This window comes from Pristiophorus japonicus, chromosome 1 (genome assembly GCF_044704955.1).
Source record: "Pristiophorus japonicus isolate sPriJap1 chromosome 1, sPriJap1.hap1, whole genome shotgun sequence".
Lineage (NCBI taxonomy): Eukaryota > Metazoa > Chordata > Chondrichthyes > Pristiophoridae > Pristiophorus > Pristiophorus japonicus.
Genome location: NC_091977.1, coordinates 461,874,250 through 461,891,045, shown reverse-complemented (window position 1 = coordinate 461,891,045; position 16,796 = coordinate 461,874,250). Strand labels below are relative to the sequence as shown.

At 43.7% G+C, this 16,796-nt stretch overlaps 1 protein-coding gene across 1 annotated transcript in view; it reads left to right on the top strand.

Annotated features, from left to right (window-relative positions):
* tmem64 (transmembrane protein 64) overlaps window positions 1-16,796 on the top strand; it is an 82,011-nt gene that overhangs the window by 58,113 nt on the left and 7,102 nt on the right. Inside the window, exon 2 of the mRNA XM_070893830.1 lies at window positions 6,897-7,052. Coding sequence (XP_070749931.1) covers window positions 6,897-7,052 — 156 coding nt within the window. The remainder of the gene's footprint in view (window positions 1-6,896; window positions 7,053-16,796) is intronic.

The window sequence follows — 16,796 nt, the reverse complement described above, 5'->3', positions numbered from 1 at the left end:
CACTCACCTAACCTGTCCAAGTCACCCTGCAGCCTCTTAGCATCCTCCTCACAGCTCACACTGCCACCCAGCTTAGTGTCATCTGTAAACTTGGTGATATTACATTCAATTCCTGTGTCTAAATCATTAATGTATATTGTAAATAGCTGGGGTCCCAGCACTGAACCTTGCGGTATCCCACTAGTCACTGCCTGCCATTCTGAAAAGGACCCGTTTATTCCTACTCTCTGCTTCCTATCTGCCAACCAGTTCTCTATCCATGTCTGTATATTACCCCCAATACCATGTGCTTAAATTTTGCACACTAATCTCTTATGTGGGACCTTGTCAAAAGCCTTTTGAAAGTCTAAATATACCACATCCACTGGCTCCCCCTTGTCCACTCTACTAGTTACATCCTCATGCACAAGCCTTTTGTTCTTGGAGCTGTTGCTACAGCACTAATGCGTCAACATAAGAAAGTTCCCCTATACTATTTTTCACAGTTGTAAAGAAAGACAATGTATAACTTTAAAGGCTATGTTTGCTGGCAATGACGTGTTGACTAGTGTATAACTGTACAGACAACGCAGGGAAGTGGGAGATGTACTTGGACACAACTTGCCCCGTTTTCTGCCGAGAATGCCCTTTTGTACATAAGCAGGGAAAGACATCCTTGGGGGTTGTACTGTGACTCCAAGTGCAACACTGGGGGAAATTAACTATATCCCTGTGTATTTGTGGTTCCATCTGTCAGCTTGGCTCAGAGGTAGCCCTTTTGCCTGTGTCAAAAGGTTTGTGGGTTTGAATCTTATTCCAGGACCTAAACATGTATTCAAGGCTGACGCTTCAGTTATTACTGATTCTGATCTTTCCATCTCTCTCTCTCTCCCTCCCCCCACCCCCCAACTGAAGCAATCAGTTCAAATATAAGCCTTACTGCATCTAAAGGGGCTTACTGCAACATACCTATTAGGTAATCGACCAGTTTCCCACAGACAAAAAGTGGCCTGTGAGGCCAGGAGTGGCGCAGATCAGAGCCTGCTTGCGTTAATGCAGTGGCTACCTGCAAGGGGACAGATGTTCGAGTCGGATAGCATGGGAGTGAGTTGAAGGCCACTTCTCCGTCGATGATGCCGCTCTGTGGATTGACTTCTCTCCCATTTTGTTGAGCTGTGTTCTCGACTGGCTGAACTTTTACCTGTCTACATAGATTTAAAGGGAGAAGTGTGCAAATTGCAACAACAAAAGCAAATTAGCTTGACGATACCCACCCCTGACATTGGAGCTGAGATATGCTGATTTTCAGTCAGTGGTAAATATTGAATGAAATCCATGTCAAAATGGTAATTTCTAAACCTTACATTGTAGAAATGAGGCACTTAGAAGAAACTCAGCTTTTTAATTTAAAAAAAATGGTGTCAAACAGGATCACAATATACATCCTTGAAATTGAAAGACTCATTGCACTTAAAAGGACTTACTGCACCATTTATATCCAATTCACAATTGAATTTAGCAGTGAAGACCCTTCATATTGGACAATACAAGCATTTTTGTTGGATATACAAATGTGAACTTCCCAGGTGCATTTTCAGTCTACTGCAGGGTAAGTTATTGGTTGTGGCAGTGAACAGTTATTCATTTTATTTGGCTTATGCTGATATCTACTAATACAGATTTTCATCACAGCAACTATTCTGAACTAGTTGAGTCTATACAAAGGGTAGAATTCCTTTGGGTAATTTAAGTCCTCTGTAATGCATGTTACTCTTGACACAGAGCAGAATTCACAACAATGCAGGTTTGTATATGATACCATGCTAGGGCTCCCAACCTTCGAATTTAAGGAGCTAGAAGCTAAATTTTAAAAGTAGGACCTCAAAAGTAGTAATCTCGGGATTGCTACCAGTGCCACGTGATAGTCAGAGTAGGAATCGCAGGATAGCGCAGATGAATACGTGGCTTGAGCAGTGGTGCAGCAGGGAGGGATTCAAATTCCTGGGGCATTGGGACCGGTTCTGGGGGAGGTGGGACCAGTACAAACCGGACGGTCTGCACCTGGGCAGGACCGGAACCAATGTTCTAGGGGGAGTGTTTGCTAGTGCTGTTGGGGAGGATTTAAACTAATATGGCAGGGGGATGGGTACCAAGGCAGGGAGACAGAGGGAAACAAAAAGGAGGCAAAAGCAAAAGACAGAAAGGAGATGAGGAAAAGTGGAGGGCAGAGAAACCCAAGGCAAAGAACAAAAAGGGCCATTGTACAGCAAAATTCTAAAAGGACAAAGGGTGTTAAAAAAAAAAACAAGCCTGAAGACTTTGTGTCTTAATGCAAGGAGTATCCGCAATAAGGTAGATGAATTAACTGTGCAAATAGATGTTAACAAATATGATGTGATTGGGATTACGGAGACGTGGCTCCAGGATGATCAGGGCTGGGAACTCAACATCCAGGGGTATTCAACATTCAGGAAAAATAGAATAAAAGGAAAAGGAGGTGGGGTAGCATTGCTGGTTAAGGAGGAAATTAAGGCAATAGTTCAGAAGGACATTAGCTTGGACGATGTGGAATCTATATGGGTAGAGCTGCAGAATACCAAAGGGCAAAAAACGTTAGTGGGAGTTGTGTACAGACCTCCAAACAGTAGTAGTGATGTTGGGGAGGGCATCAAACATGAAATTAGGGGTGCGTGCAATAAAGGTGCAGCAGTTATAATGGGTGACTTTAATATGCACATAGATTGGGTTAACCAAACTGGAAGCAATACGGTGGAGGAGGATTTCCTGGAGTGCATAAGGGATGGTTTTTTAGACCAATATGTCGAGGAACCAACTAGTGGGGAGGCCATCTTAGACTGGGTGTTGTGTAATGAGAGAGGATTAATTAGCAATCTCGTTGTGTGAGGCCCCTTGGGGAAGAGTGACCATAATATGGTGGAATTCTGCATTAGGATGGAGAATGAAACAGTTAATTCAGAGACCATGGTCCAGAACTTAAAGAAGGGTAACTTTGAAGAGAAGGGTAACTTTGAAGGTATGAGGCGTGAATTGGCTAGGATAGATTGGCGAATGATACTGAAGGGGTTGACTGTGGATGGGCAATGGCAGACATTTAGAGACTGCATGGATGAACTACAACAATTGTACATTCCTGTCTGGCGTAAAAATAAAAAAGGGAAGGTGGCTCAACCGTGGCTATCAAGGGAAATCAGGGATAGTATTAAAGCCAAGGAAGTGGCATACAAATTGGCCAGAAATAGCAGCGAACCCGGGGACTGGGAGAAATTTAGAACTCAGCAGAGGAGGACAAAGGGTTTGATTAGGGCAGGGAAAATGGAGTACGAGAAGAAGCTTGCAGGGAACATTAAGACGGATTGCAAAAGTTTCTATAGATATGTAAAGAGAAAAAGGTTAGTAAAGACAAACGTAGGTCCCCTGCAGTCAGAATCAGGTGAAGTCATAACGGGGAACAAAGAAATGGCGGACCAATTGAACAAGTACTTTGGTTCGGTAATCACTGAGGAGGACAGAAACAACCTTCCGGATATAAAAGGGGTCGGAGGGTCTAGTAAGGAGGAGGAACTGAGGGAAATCCTTATTAGTCGGGAAATTGTGTTGGGGAAACTGATGGGATTGAAGGCCGATAAATCTCCAGGGCCTGATGGACTGCATCCCAGAGTACTTAAGGAAGTGGCCTTGGAAATAGTGGATGCATTGATGGTCATTTTCCAATATTCCATTGACTCTGGATCAGTTCCTATGGAGTGGAGGGTAGCCAATGTAAACCCACTTTTTAAAAAAGGAGGGAGAGAAAACAGGGAATTATAGACCGGTCAGCCTGACATCGGTAGTGGGTAAAATGATGGAATCAATTATTAAGGATGTCATAGCAGTGCATTTGGAAAGAGGTGATATGATAGGTCCAAGTCAGCATGGATTTGTGAAAGGGAAATCATGCTTGACAAATCTTCTGGAATTTTTTGAGGATGTTTCCAGTAGAGTGGACAAGGGAGAACCAGTTGATGTGGTATATTTGGACTTTCAGAAGGCTTTCGACAAGGTCCCACACAAGAGATTAATGTGCAAAGTTAAAGCACATGGGATTGGGGGTAGTGTGCTGATTACTGGTTGTCAGACAGGAAGCAAAGAGTAGGAGTAAATGCGGACTTTTCAGAATGGCAGGCAGTGACTAGTGGGGTACCGCAAGGTTCTGTGCTAAGGCCCCAGCTGTTTACACTGTACATTAATGATTTAGACGAGGGGATTAAATGTAGTATCTCCAAATTTGCGGATGACACTAAGTTGGGTGGCAGTGTGAGCTGCGAGGAGGATGCTATGAGGCTGCAGAGCGACTTGGATAGGTTAGGTGAGTGGGCAAATGCATGGCAGATGAAGTATAATGTGGATAAATGTGAGGTTATCCACTTTGGTGGTAAAAACAGAGAAACAGACTATTATCTGAATGGTGACAGATTAGGAAAAGGGGAGGTGCAAAGAGACCTGGGTGTCATGGTACATCAGTCATTGAAGGTTGGCATGCAGGTACAGCAGGCAGTTAAGAAAGCAAATAGCATGTTGGCCTTCATAGCGAGGAGATTTGAGTACAGGGGCAGGGAGGTGTTGCTACAGTTGTACAGGGCCTTGGTGAGTCCTCACCTGGAGTATTGTGTACAGTTTTGGTCTCCTAACCTTAGGAAGGACATTCTTGCTATTGAGGGAGTGCAGCGAAGGTTCACCAGACTGATTCCCGGGATGGTGGGACTGACCTATCAAGAAAGACTAGATCAACTGGGCTTGTATTCACTGGAGTTCAGAAGAATGAGAGGGGACCTCATAGAAACGTTTAAAATTCTGATGGGGTTTTGATAGGTTAGATGCAGGAAGAATGTTCCCAATGTTGGGGAAGTCCAGAACCAGGGGACACAGTCTAAGGATAAAGGGGTAAGCCATTTAGGATCGAGATGAGGAGGAATTTCTTCACCCAGAGAGTGGTGAACCTGTGGAATTCTCTACCACAGAAAGTTGTTGAGGCCAATTCACTGAATATATTCAAAAAGGAGTTAGATGAAGTCCTTACTACTAGGGGAATCAAGGGGTATGGTGAGAAAGCAGGAATGGGGTGCTGAAGTTGCATGTTCAGCCATGAACTCATTGAATGGTGGTGCAGGCTAGAATGGCCGAATGGCCTACTCCTGCACCTATTTTCTATGTTTCTATGACTGTTCTGGAGTCTCCAGGAATTAGATTAATCTCCAGGAGAAAAATCATAGGGGCATTTAAAAATGGTTTGGGTTTTTTCCATTTTCTTTGAACACTTGTTTTATAAAAATATTGGCAATGACGGGTGGTGGTGGGGAAGACTGTTGGCGGGGTGGTTGGAGGCAGGAGATCATGTGATGCAACCTCCAGGAATACATCCAACCAGAATTGGCAGCCCTACATCATGCCCCTAGACATTCATACATTAGCCTACAGATCACTGTTCCCTTCTATGAATTAGTTTCCAGTGTGTTTCACTAAAATGGCTATAAATTATAACCAAAGTGGCTGTTTAATTGAGTTTGTGGTGGAAAGAATGTAAAAGCTGTCTAATTTGGGTTTATGATGGAGATGCACCCAGTAATATAGAATATCATTTAGGCTGGATGGAAAAGAGACTTAACAGCTGCCCTGATCAGAACCAGCTGTGGTAATAGAATAACCTATAATTCAGGTCTATTGTCATAAACAATCAACAAGTTCTTGGTTCTTGTCGCTTCATATTCAGTGAGTCCAAAACTGGATGAAACCGAACCTAAAATTAACAGTTGCTCTGATCAGATCCATCTGCAATAATAGAATATTTCATAATTCAAATTCATCGTTATATAAACAAGCTATTCTTGTAGCAATAACACTATCAGCCAACTAGTTACATGTGAGCCTAGGCACAGAGTATCAGCAGGTTGTATGATTGGGAGCAGGGGCAGTCTCTCAGGAGTACCTGATCTTGGCAACCACCTCGCAGTCACTTGTATACTTTTTGATAGAATTCACTGGAAAGCACTTAATAGAAATCCTGATCTTCCTTTCTTCTTTACCCCAACTTGTCAAGTGACAGGTAGGCCTCACTGCAACCCCATCTTATCAGTGTAACAGGCTAGGAATTGAACCTGCGATCTTTCTCGTCTCAATGGGTCAGTGCCACAACAAGTTGTACATTTGGAGAGCTTAATCAATTTTATATTTGCACAATTTAAAATTTAGTGAGAGGCTGTGGAAGCTTATTAATGATCAAGACGGTTATAGTTCTGTCCAGAATTAGCTGTTTTCAGTTGGGAAAGCCACAATTGGCATTTGTGGTGATGAGGATTTAATCCTATCTAATGAATCCTGCTGGAAAGTATGCATGTTGACTTCAGGCGAGGACAGGATTGGGTTCAGCTGTTTTCCACTACCCCTCTTATCGAGCCTGGTTAAAAATAGCTTCCTAAGACTTGCTGTTTCACCTAAAACATAAATGGCTATGTTGCAGAAGCATTTTGGAGGAGGGAGGCATGGCGTGGCGGGGCGGTGGTAAGTATATGGTGTCCATGAATTGTACTCTACTTGAGTCGTCATTGTACACAGGATAAAATTGGTGTGGCAGTTTTGCTTTGAAATCCTGTGAGGTCAAACTGTTGGAATACATGTCATTGTTGAACTATATTTGTGCTGATTGATTACAGAAACTTTAGTTGGGTTAACACTTAACCGGGTAACTATCACTGGTTTTGCAGTAGTCAAGTCTCCCAGCAAAACGGTGCTTTGATCGTGAATATTTAATAAGTGCTACTAATACTTATTTACTTATTGAATTTCTGACATTGATCCTTTTTGATGCAGCTGTTGGTTTATAGCTTCTGATATCCTTAACTAATAGTTTTATGGTTCTGCAGATTACCGATTTATCTCTCCCAAACTACCTTGTTGCATCTTCAGTTGGACTGCTCCCCACTCAGCTTTTGAATTCTTACTTGGGAACAACCCTGCGCACAATGGAAGATGTTATTGCTGAACAGAGTGTCAGTGGATATTTAATATTCAGTCTACAGGTAGGATGTATTGCTTGTATTAAATCTTGTCTTGGCCATAAGCAGCAAAAATTCACCAACAAAGGTTAAATCTCATTGTTTATTTGACATAGTGCAGCTTGTTGCCAGGAGGAGAGCGAAAAATAGCAGGAACCCTGCTAAATATGTTAAAGATATGTATCTGAAGCAAAAACCAAATGTTCCAAAGTCTGGAAATGCGTGTTACCGAGAAATGGCCAAAATCAAAGAAAAACATAATGGTTGCTATGGACTTTCATTTCCCTAGCAACAGTGAAATATCAGTGCTCCTGCAAAATTTTAAGCATGGATAGTGTAAGAATTGGTAAAAAGAAGTACAGGTACAGCGTCGAGGTTCCGGAATCTAGAAAATGTTCTTGAATCGTCCGGAATCTGGAAAATGTTCTGGAATCATCCAGAATCTGGAAAATGTTCTGGAATCGTCCGGAATCTGGAAAATGTTCTGGAATCATCCGGAATCCGGAAAATATTCCGGAATCCGGGCCGCCACTGACCCCTGCCCCCCACCTCGGGCCGCCGCCGAAGACGTGCTCCAGAACTAGCCAGGTCTCTCAGCCAGCTGTTCCAGTACAGCTACAACACTGACATCTACCCGACAATGTGGACAACTGCCCAGGTATGTCCTGTCCACAAAAAAGCAGGACATATCCAACCCGGCCAATTACCGCACCATCAGTCTACTCTCAATCATCAGCAAAGTACTGGAAGGTATCGATGACGGTGCTTATTAAGTGACCCATCGATGTTCAGTTTGGGTTCCGCCAGGATCACTCGACTCCAGACCTCATTACAGCCTTGGTCCAAACATGGACAAAACCGCTGAATTCCAGAGGTGAGGTGAGAGTGACTGCCCTTGACATCAAGGCAGCATTTGACCGAGTGAGGCATCAAGGAGCCATAGTAAAATTGAAGTAAATGGGAATCGGAGAGGGGGAAACTCCACTGGCTGGAGTCATAGCTAGCACAAAGGAAGATGGTTGGGGCTGTTGATCAATCATCCCAACCCCAGGACATCACTGCAGCAGTTTATAGGGCAGTGTCCTAGGCCCAACCATCTTCAGCTGCTTCATCAATGACCTCCCCTCCATCATAAGGTCAGAAATGGGGATGTTCGCTGATGATTGCAGTGTTCAATTCCATTCGCAACTTCTCAAAAAATGAAATAGTCCATGTCCGCATGCAGCAAGACCTGGACAACATTCATGAGTGTCAAGTAAAATTCGTGCCATACAAGTGCCAGGCAATGACCATCTTCAACAAGTCTAACCATTTCCCCTTGATATTCAATGGCATTACTATCGCCAAATCCCCCACCATCAACATCCTGAGGATCACCTTTGACCAGAAACTTAATTGGACCAGCCACATAAATACTGTGGCAACAAGAGCGGGTCAGAGACTGGGTATTCTGCAGTTTGTGTCTCGCCTCTGACTCCCCAAAGCCTTTCCACTATCTAGAAGGCACAAGTCAGGAGTGTGATGGAATACTCTCCACTTGCCTGGCACCATTCAGGACAAAGCAGCTTGCTTGATTACCACCACATCCACCACCTTCAACACTCACTCTCTCCACCACTCACTCTCTCCACCACTGGCGCACCATGGCTGCAGTGTATACCATCTATAAGATGCATTGCAACAATCCCCCACCGCTTCTTCGGCAGCGCCTCCCAAACCCGCGACCTCTACCATCTAGAAGGGCAAGGGCAGCAGGCGCATGGGAGTACCATGATCTGCAAGTTCCTCTCCAAGTTGCACACCATCCTGATTTGGAAATATATCGCTGTTCCTTCATTGTTGCTTGGTCAAAATCCTGGCACTCCCTCCCTAACAGCACTGTGGGAGTACCTTCACCACACGGACTGCAGTGGTTCAAGAAGGTGGCTTACCACCACCACCTTGAGCAATTGGGGATGGGCAATAAATGCTGGCCTTGCCAGTGACTCCCACTTCCCGGAATGAATTAAGAAAAAACAATCTTACTTTTCCATTTGTGGTATTATTTTGGTGTACTGTGCCTTGCACTCTGTATGGCTTTAATGTCCTTTTTGTAATGGGGCACCTAATACTGTATACACCACTGGCCTAAACAGTCCCTTGTACAAATATATTGACTTTTTTGATCTTGTAATTATATCCCTATTTATAAAATTCAAAATGTTGTTTGCTTGAGCTTTCACTTTCAGATAGTTATTTTAAACTCTAGGTTTTTATGTTCATCCCAATCACCGTCAACAACAATTTATATTTATATAATGCCTTAACATAGTAAAATGTTCCAAGGTGCTTCACAGGAGCGATATCAGTCAACATTTAACACCAAGCCACATGAGATATTGGTGACCACCAGCTTGATCAAAGAGGTAGGTTTTAAGGAACATCTCAAAGGAGGAGAGTGAGGTAGGGAGGCAAAGAGGTTTAAAAAGGGAATTCCAGAGCTTAATGCCTGGACAGCTGGACCAAATGCATACTCCCATTCTATGTTTTTCTTCAGTTATTCTCATTAAATTGCATCTGCCACCTGCCTACTCTTTCTGCTGACTATGCATGTTGTTTGCCAGATTCTCTACATGGTTATTGTTGGCAAATTGCAATATTGTGCTATCAATACTGAGAACAAAAGTGGATACATCACTTCTAACCTTTCTCTAATCTAAGAAGCACCTAGTAACACTAGCCCTTTGATTCCTGTACATCAACCAACTTTTTAACCATTCTGCAACATTTCCTCTTCTACCATATGTCTGATTTTTTTCTAACAAGCCTCTTAGGAGATATCTTATCAAATGTTTTCTGAAAATCCCAAAACACATCTACTTCATTCCTTTTATTTATCCAACTGATTACTTCTTCATTCAGAAAAAATGCATTAAGTTTACCAAACTTATTTTTAACATTCAATTTGGCTGCCCTTGATTAATCCCATGCATTTATTTCTAAATACTCATTAATTGTGAATTCTGAGAGTTTGGCCATAATTGATATTAGATTAACTGGTCTATGTTCCTGGTTTATTATTCTCTCCCTTCTTGAACAAAGGTGTTACTTTAGCTATGCTCTAGTCCTTTGGCACAATTTCTATCTTTAAGGCAGATTGGAAAACTGTGATTAGAGCTTCTGCTGTCTCCACTAAGTTCCTTTAACTTCTAGTGTGCTTACAGCCAGAACTTGTCTTAGTCACCTGGAGTTCTGTACATTTTTAAATAACTAATTCCAGTTATCTCTAACATCCTCCTAGTACAATGACAATTCTCACTTCCACAGTCATTTGTAAAAAACTGATGCAAAATATTTAATATCTCCCAACATTCCTTCTCCACAGCTAGATTTCACCTTTTATGCCTGAGTAGTCACATCCTCGCTAGTCCTTTTACTTTTTTTATCCTTTTATAAAAGGACATTGCTATTGCCTTTTGTTATCTGCCAGCCTTTATATTCATTTTCCCTTAGTCCTTGTTTCTCTCCCATCTCCTCCATTTGAAAATAGGTGCAGCAGTAGGTCATTCGGCCCTTCGAGCCTGCACCAACATTCATTATGATCATGGCTGATCATTCACCTCCGTATCCTTTTCCTGCGTTCCATACCCCTTGATTCCTTTAGCCGTAAGGGCCATATCTAACTCCCTCTTGAATATATCCAATGAACAAGCATCAACAACTCTCTGCGGTAGGGAATTCCACAGGTTAACAACGCTGAGTGAAGAAGTTTCTCCTCATCTCAGTCCTAAATGGCTTACCCCTTCTCCTTAGACTATGTCCCCTGGTTCTGGACTTCCCCAACATCGGGAACATTCTTCCTGCATCCAACCTGTCCAGTGCCGTCAGAATTTTATGTTTCTATGAGGTCCCCTCTCATTCTTCTGAACTCCAGTGAATACAAGCCCAGTTGATCCAGTCTTTCTTGATAGGTCAGTCCCGCTATCCCGGAAATCAGTCTGGTGAACCTTCGCTGCACTCCCTCAATAGTAAGAATGTCCTTCCTCAGATTAGGAGACCAAAACTGAACACAATATTCCAGGTGAGGCCTCACTGAGACCCTGTACAACTACAGTAAGACCTCACGGCTCCGATACTCAAATCCCCTAGCTATGAAGGCCAACATACCATTTGTTGCCTTCATCGCCTGCTGTACCTGCATGCCAACTTTCAGTGACTGATGTACCATGACACCCAGGTCTCGTCGCACATCCCCTTTTCCTAATCTGCCACCATTCAGATAATCTTCCTTCGTGTTTTTGGCATCAAAGTGGATAACCTCACATTTATCCACATTATACTGCATCTGCCACTCGTTTGCCCACTCACCTAACCTGTCCAAGTCACCCTGCAGCCTTTTAACGTCCTCACAACTCACACCGCCACCCAGCTTTGTACCCAAGTTTCCACATGATTTGCGCCTGATTTTTAGGAGCAACTGGTGGAGAACGGACTATCTTAGAAATCGCAATTCTCCACATTTTTTATTCTGCAGTTCTAGTCAGGTAGAACAGTTCTACTTTGAAACAGAATTTTTTCTTCAAAAGGGGGCGTGTCCGTCCACTGACGCCTGATTTCAAAGTTTCCACAGTGAAAACGTACTCCAAACTAAGTTAGAATGGAGCAAGTGAAGATTTTTGTAGAACTGAAAAAACATGTTCTACACATTAAAAAATCAGGCGCAGGTTACAAATTAGGTGTCCAGAACGAGGTGGGGGGGGAGGAAGGGAAGTCATTAAATTCTACAATAAATCCTTATTTATACTTCTACAAATATTATACAAATAAATCCAACCTGAATAAACATTTATAAGCAAAGAAAGGATTAAATAAACCATCTTCCTACCTGTGTGAAAGTGCTTCAGCCAGCCTCACAAGTTCATTCGTTCGTTCCTGACGGCAGGGAGGGAGGGAGTGCGGGCCCGCCCGCCCGAACGCAGCGGGGGGGTGGGGTGGAAGACGTTCCCGACGGCGGAAGGGAGGGGAGTGCGCGCCCGCCCGAACGCAGCAGCGGTGGGGGGGGGGAAAAGAGAGGAAGACGTTCCCAACGGCTGGAGGGAGGGAGTGCAGGCCCGCCCGAACACAGCGGGGGGCGGGGGGGGGGGGGGGGGAGGAAGACGTTCCAGACGGTGGGCGGGAAGGAGACCGTGAGAAGGCTGCAGGAAGCCTCAGTGCTGATGGCAATGTGCTTTTATTAAAAAAATGTTCAAAAATTAAACAGCTACAAAGAACTACAAAAATGGCCGAGTGCCAATGTTTTCCTTCACACTGCGTGTGCGCGAACGCTCCAACGCGCACACGCAGGGTTGCCGGCAGGAAAAAAACTAATTTAAATAGTACCCGCCCCCTTCCACTTAAAAAATCGGCGCGAGTGTAAGCTCCGCCCCCCTGGGCGCCGCGCCAAACAGACAAGCAGCTGCAGGGCTCTCCAGAATCGAGTTTTTTTTCTGGCGCCGTTTTGGGCCCTTGGAAACTTGGGCCCTTAGATATTACACTCAATTCCCTCATCCAAATCATTACTGTATATTGTAAAAAATAGCTGGGGTCCCAGCACTGAGCCCTGCGACATCCCACTAGTCACTGTCTGCCATTCTGAAAAGGTCCCGTTTATCCCGACTCTCTGCTTCCTGTCTGCCAACCAGTTCTCTATCCACGTCAGTACATTACCCCGAATACCATATGCTTTAATTTTGCACACCAATCTCTTGTGTGGGACCTTGTCAGAAAGCCTTTTGAAAGTCCAAATACACCACATCCACCGGTTCTCCCTTGTGCACCCTCAAAAATTTCTAGAAGATTTGTTAAGCAGGATTTCCCTTTCATAAATCCATGCTGACTTGAACCGATCCCATCACTGTTTTCCAAATGTGCTGCTATTTCATCTTTAATAATTGATTCCAACATTTTCCCCACTACTGATGTCAGGCTATAATTACCCGTTTTCTCTCTTCCTCCCTTCTTAAAAAGTGGTGTTACATTAGCTACCCTCCAGTCCATAGGAACCGATCCAGAGTCGATAGACTGTTGGAAAATGATCACCAATGCATCTCCTATTTCTTGGGCCACTTCCTTAAGTACTTTGGGATGCAGACTATCATGCCCCGAGGATTTATCAGTCTTCAATCCCATCAATTTCCCGAACACAATTTCCCGCCTAATAAGGATTTCCTTCAGTTCCTCCTTCTCACTCGACTCTCTGTTCCCTAGTACTTCCGGAAAGTTATTTGTATCTTCCTTCGTGAAGACAGAACCAAAGTATTTGTTTAACTGGTCCACCATTTCTTTGTTCCCCATTATAAATTCACCTGAATCTGACTGCAAGGGACCTACATTTGTCTTCACTAATCTTTTTCTCTTCACATATCTATAGAAGCTTTTGCAGTCAGTTTTTATGTTCCCAGCAAGCTTTCTCTCATACTCTTATTTTCCCCCTCCTAATTAAACCCTTTGTCCTCCTCTGCTGTATTATAAAATTCTCCCAGTCCTCAGTTTGCTGCTTTTTCTGGCAAATTTATATGCCTCGTCCTTGGATTTAACACTGGGCCCAAGTTTCCACACGATAAAAAACGGGCGCCCCTCCGAGTTGGGCGCCCGTTTTTCGCGCCTAAAACGGCGCCTAAAAAAAAACTTGCGATTCTGGAGCGTTCTGCAGCTCCTTGTCTGCCTGGCGTGGCACCCAGAGGGGCGGAGCCTACACTCGCGCCGATTTTGTAAGTGGGAGGGGGCGGGTACTATTTAAATTAGTTTTTTTTCCTGCTGGCAACGTTGTGTGTGCGCGTTGGAGCGTTCGCGCACGCGCAGTGTGAAAAAAACATTGGCACTCGGCCATTTTTGTAGTTCTTTGTAGCTGTTTAATTTTAGAATTTTTTTTTAATAAAAGCACATTGCCATCAACACTTGCAGCCTTCTCACTGTCTCCTCCCCCCCCAGCGGGAAGAACGGGCGCCTCCTCTCCTTCCCGCCGGGGGGGGGGGGGGGGGGAAACAGGCGCCTCCTTCCCCCCCGCGGGAAGAACGGGCGCCTCAGGCTGACTGCAGCATTCTCCGTGCCTGAAGCACTTTCACATATGTAGGAAGATGGTTTATTTAATCCTTTCTTTGCTTATAAATGTTTATTCAGGTTGGATTTATTTGTAGAAGTATAAATAAGGATTTATTGTAGAATTTAATGACTTCCCTACCCCCCCCCCCCCCCCCCCCACCTCGTTCTGGACGCCTAATTTGTAACCTGCGCCTGATTTTTTAATGTGTCGGAACAGATTTTTTCAGTTCTACAAAAATCTTCACTTGCTCCATTCTAACTTAGTTTGGAGTACGTTTTCACTGTGGAAACTTTGAAATCAGGCGTCAGTGGACGACATGCCCCCTTTTGAAGAAAAAATTCTGTTCCAAAGTAGAACTGTTCTACCTGACTAGAACTGCAGAAAAAAAAATGTGGAGAATTGCGATTTCTAAGATAGTCCGTTCTCCACCAGTTGCTCCTAAAAAATCAGGCGCAAATCATGTGGAAACTTGGGCCCTATATCCTTAAGGTTTCTTGTTAGCCACGGTTGAGCCACCTTCCCCGTTTTATTTTTACTCCAGACAGGGATGTACAGTTGTTGAATTTCATCCATGTTATCATTAAATGTTTACCATTGCCTATCCACCGTCAACCCTTTAAGTAGCATTCACCAGTCTATTCTAGCCAATTCACATCTCATACCATCGAAGTTAACATGAGAATTAGGAACAGGAGTAGGCCATCTAGCCCCTCGAGCCTGCTCCGCCATTCAAAAAGATCATGGCTGATCTGGCTGTGGACTCAGCTCCACTTACCCGCCCGCTCCCCATACCCCTTAATTCCCTTATTGGTTAAAAATTTATCTATCTGTGATTTGAATACATTCAATGAGCTAGCCTCAACTGCTTCCCTGGGCAGAGAATTCCACAGATTCACAACCCTCTGGGAGAAGAAATTCCTTCTCAACTCGGTTCTAAATTGGCTCCCCTGTATTTTTAGGCTGTGCCCCCTAGTTATAATCTCCCCGACCAGTGGAAACAACCTCTCTGCCTCTATCTTGTCTATCCCTTTCATGATTTTAAATGTTTCTATAAGATCACCCCTCATCCTTCTGAACTCCAACAAGTAAAGACCCAGTCTACTCAATCTATCATCATAAGGTAACCCCCTCATCTCCGGAATCAGCCGAGTGAATCGTCTCTGTACCCACTCCAAAGCTAATATATCCTTCCTTAAGTAAGGTGACCAAAACTGCACGCAGTACTCCAGGTGCGGCCTCACCAATACCCTGTACAGTTGCAGCAGGACCTCCCTGCTTTTGTACTCCATCCCTCTTGCAATGAAGGCCAACATTCCATTCGCCTTCCTGATTACCTGCTGTACCTACAAACTAACATTTTGGGATTCATGCACAAGGACCTCCAGGTCCCTCTGCACTGCAGCATGTTGTAATTTCTCCCCATTCAAATAATATTCCCTTTTACTGTTTTTTTTTTCCCAAGGTGGATGACCTCACATTTTCCGACATTGTATTCCATCTGTCAAACCTTAGTCCATTTGCTTAATCTATCTAAATCTCTTTGCTGCCTCTCTGTGTCCTCTACACAACCCGCTTCCCCACTATGTGTCATCTGCAAATTTTGTTATACTACACTCTGTCCCCTCCTCCAGGTCATCTATGTATATTGTAAACAGTTGTGGTCCCAGCACCGATCCCTGTGGCACACCACTAACCATCGATTTCCAACCTGAAAAGGACCCATTTATCCCAACTCTCTGCTTTCTGTTAGCCAGCCAATTCTCTCCATGCTAATACATTTCCGCTGACTCCACGTACCTTTATCTTCTGCAGTAACCTTTTGTGTGGCACCTTATCGAATGCCTTTTGGATAAATACACCACATCCATCGGTACACCTCTATCCACCATGCTCGTTATATCTTCAAAGAATTCCAGTAAATTAGTTAAACATGATTTCCCCTTCATGAATCCATGTTGCGTCTGCTTGATTGCACTATTCCTATCCAGATGTCCCGCTATTTCTTCCTTAATGATAGCTTCAAGCATTTTCCCCACTGCAGATGTTAAACTAACCGGCCTATAGTTACCTGCCTTTTGTCTGCCCCCTTTTTTAAACAGAGGCGTTACATTAGCTGCTTTCCAATCCACTGGTACCTCCCCAGAGTCCAGAGAATTTTGGTCGATTATAACCAATGCATCTGCTGTAACTTCTGCCATCTCTTTTAATACCCTGGGATGCATTTCATCAGGACCAGGGGACTTTTCTACCTTGAGTCGCATTAGCCTGTCCAGCACCACCTCCCTAGTGATAGTGATTGTCTCAAGGTCCTCCCTTCCCACATTCCCGTGATCAGCAATTTTTGGCATGGTTTTTGTGTTTTCCACTGTGAAGACCAAAGCAAAAGAATTGTTTAAGGTCTCAGCCATTTCCACATTTCCCATTATTAAATCCCCTTTCTCATCTTCCAAAGGACCAACATTTACTTTAGTCACTCTTTTCCTTTTTATATATCGGTAAAAGCTTTTACTATCTGTTTTTATGTTTTGCGCAAGTTTACTTTCGTAATTTATCTTTCCTTTCTTTATTGCTTTCTTAATCATACTTTGCTGTTGTTTAAAATTTTCCCAATCTTCTAGTTTCCCACTAACCTTGGCCACCTTATACGCATTGGTTTTTAATTTGATACTCTCCTTTATTTCCTTCGTTATCCACGGCTGGTTATCCCT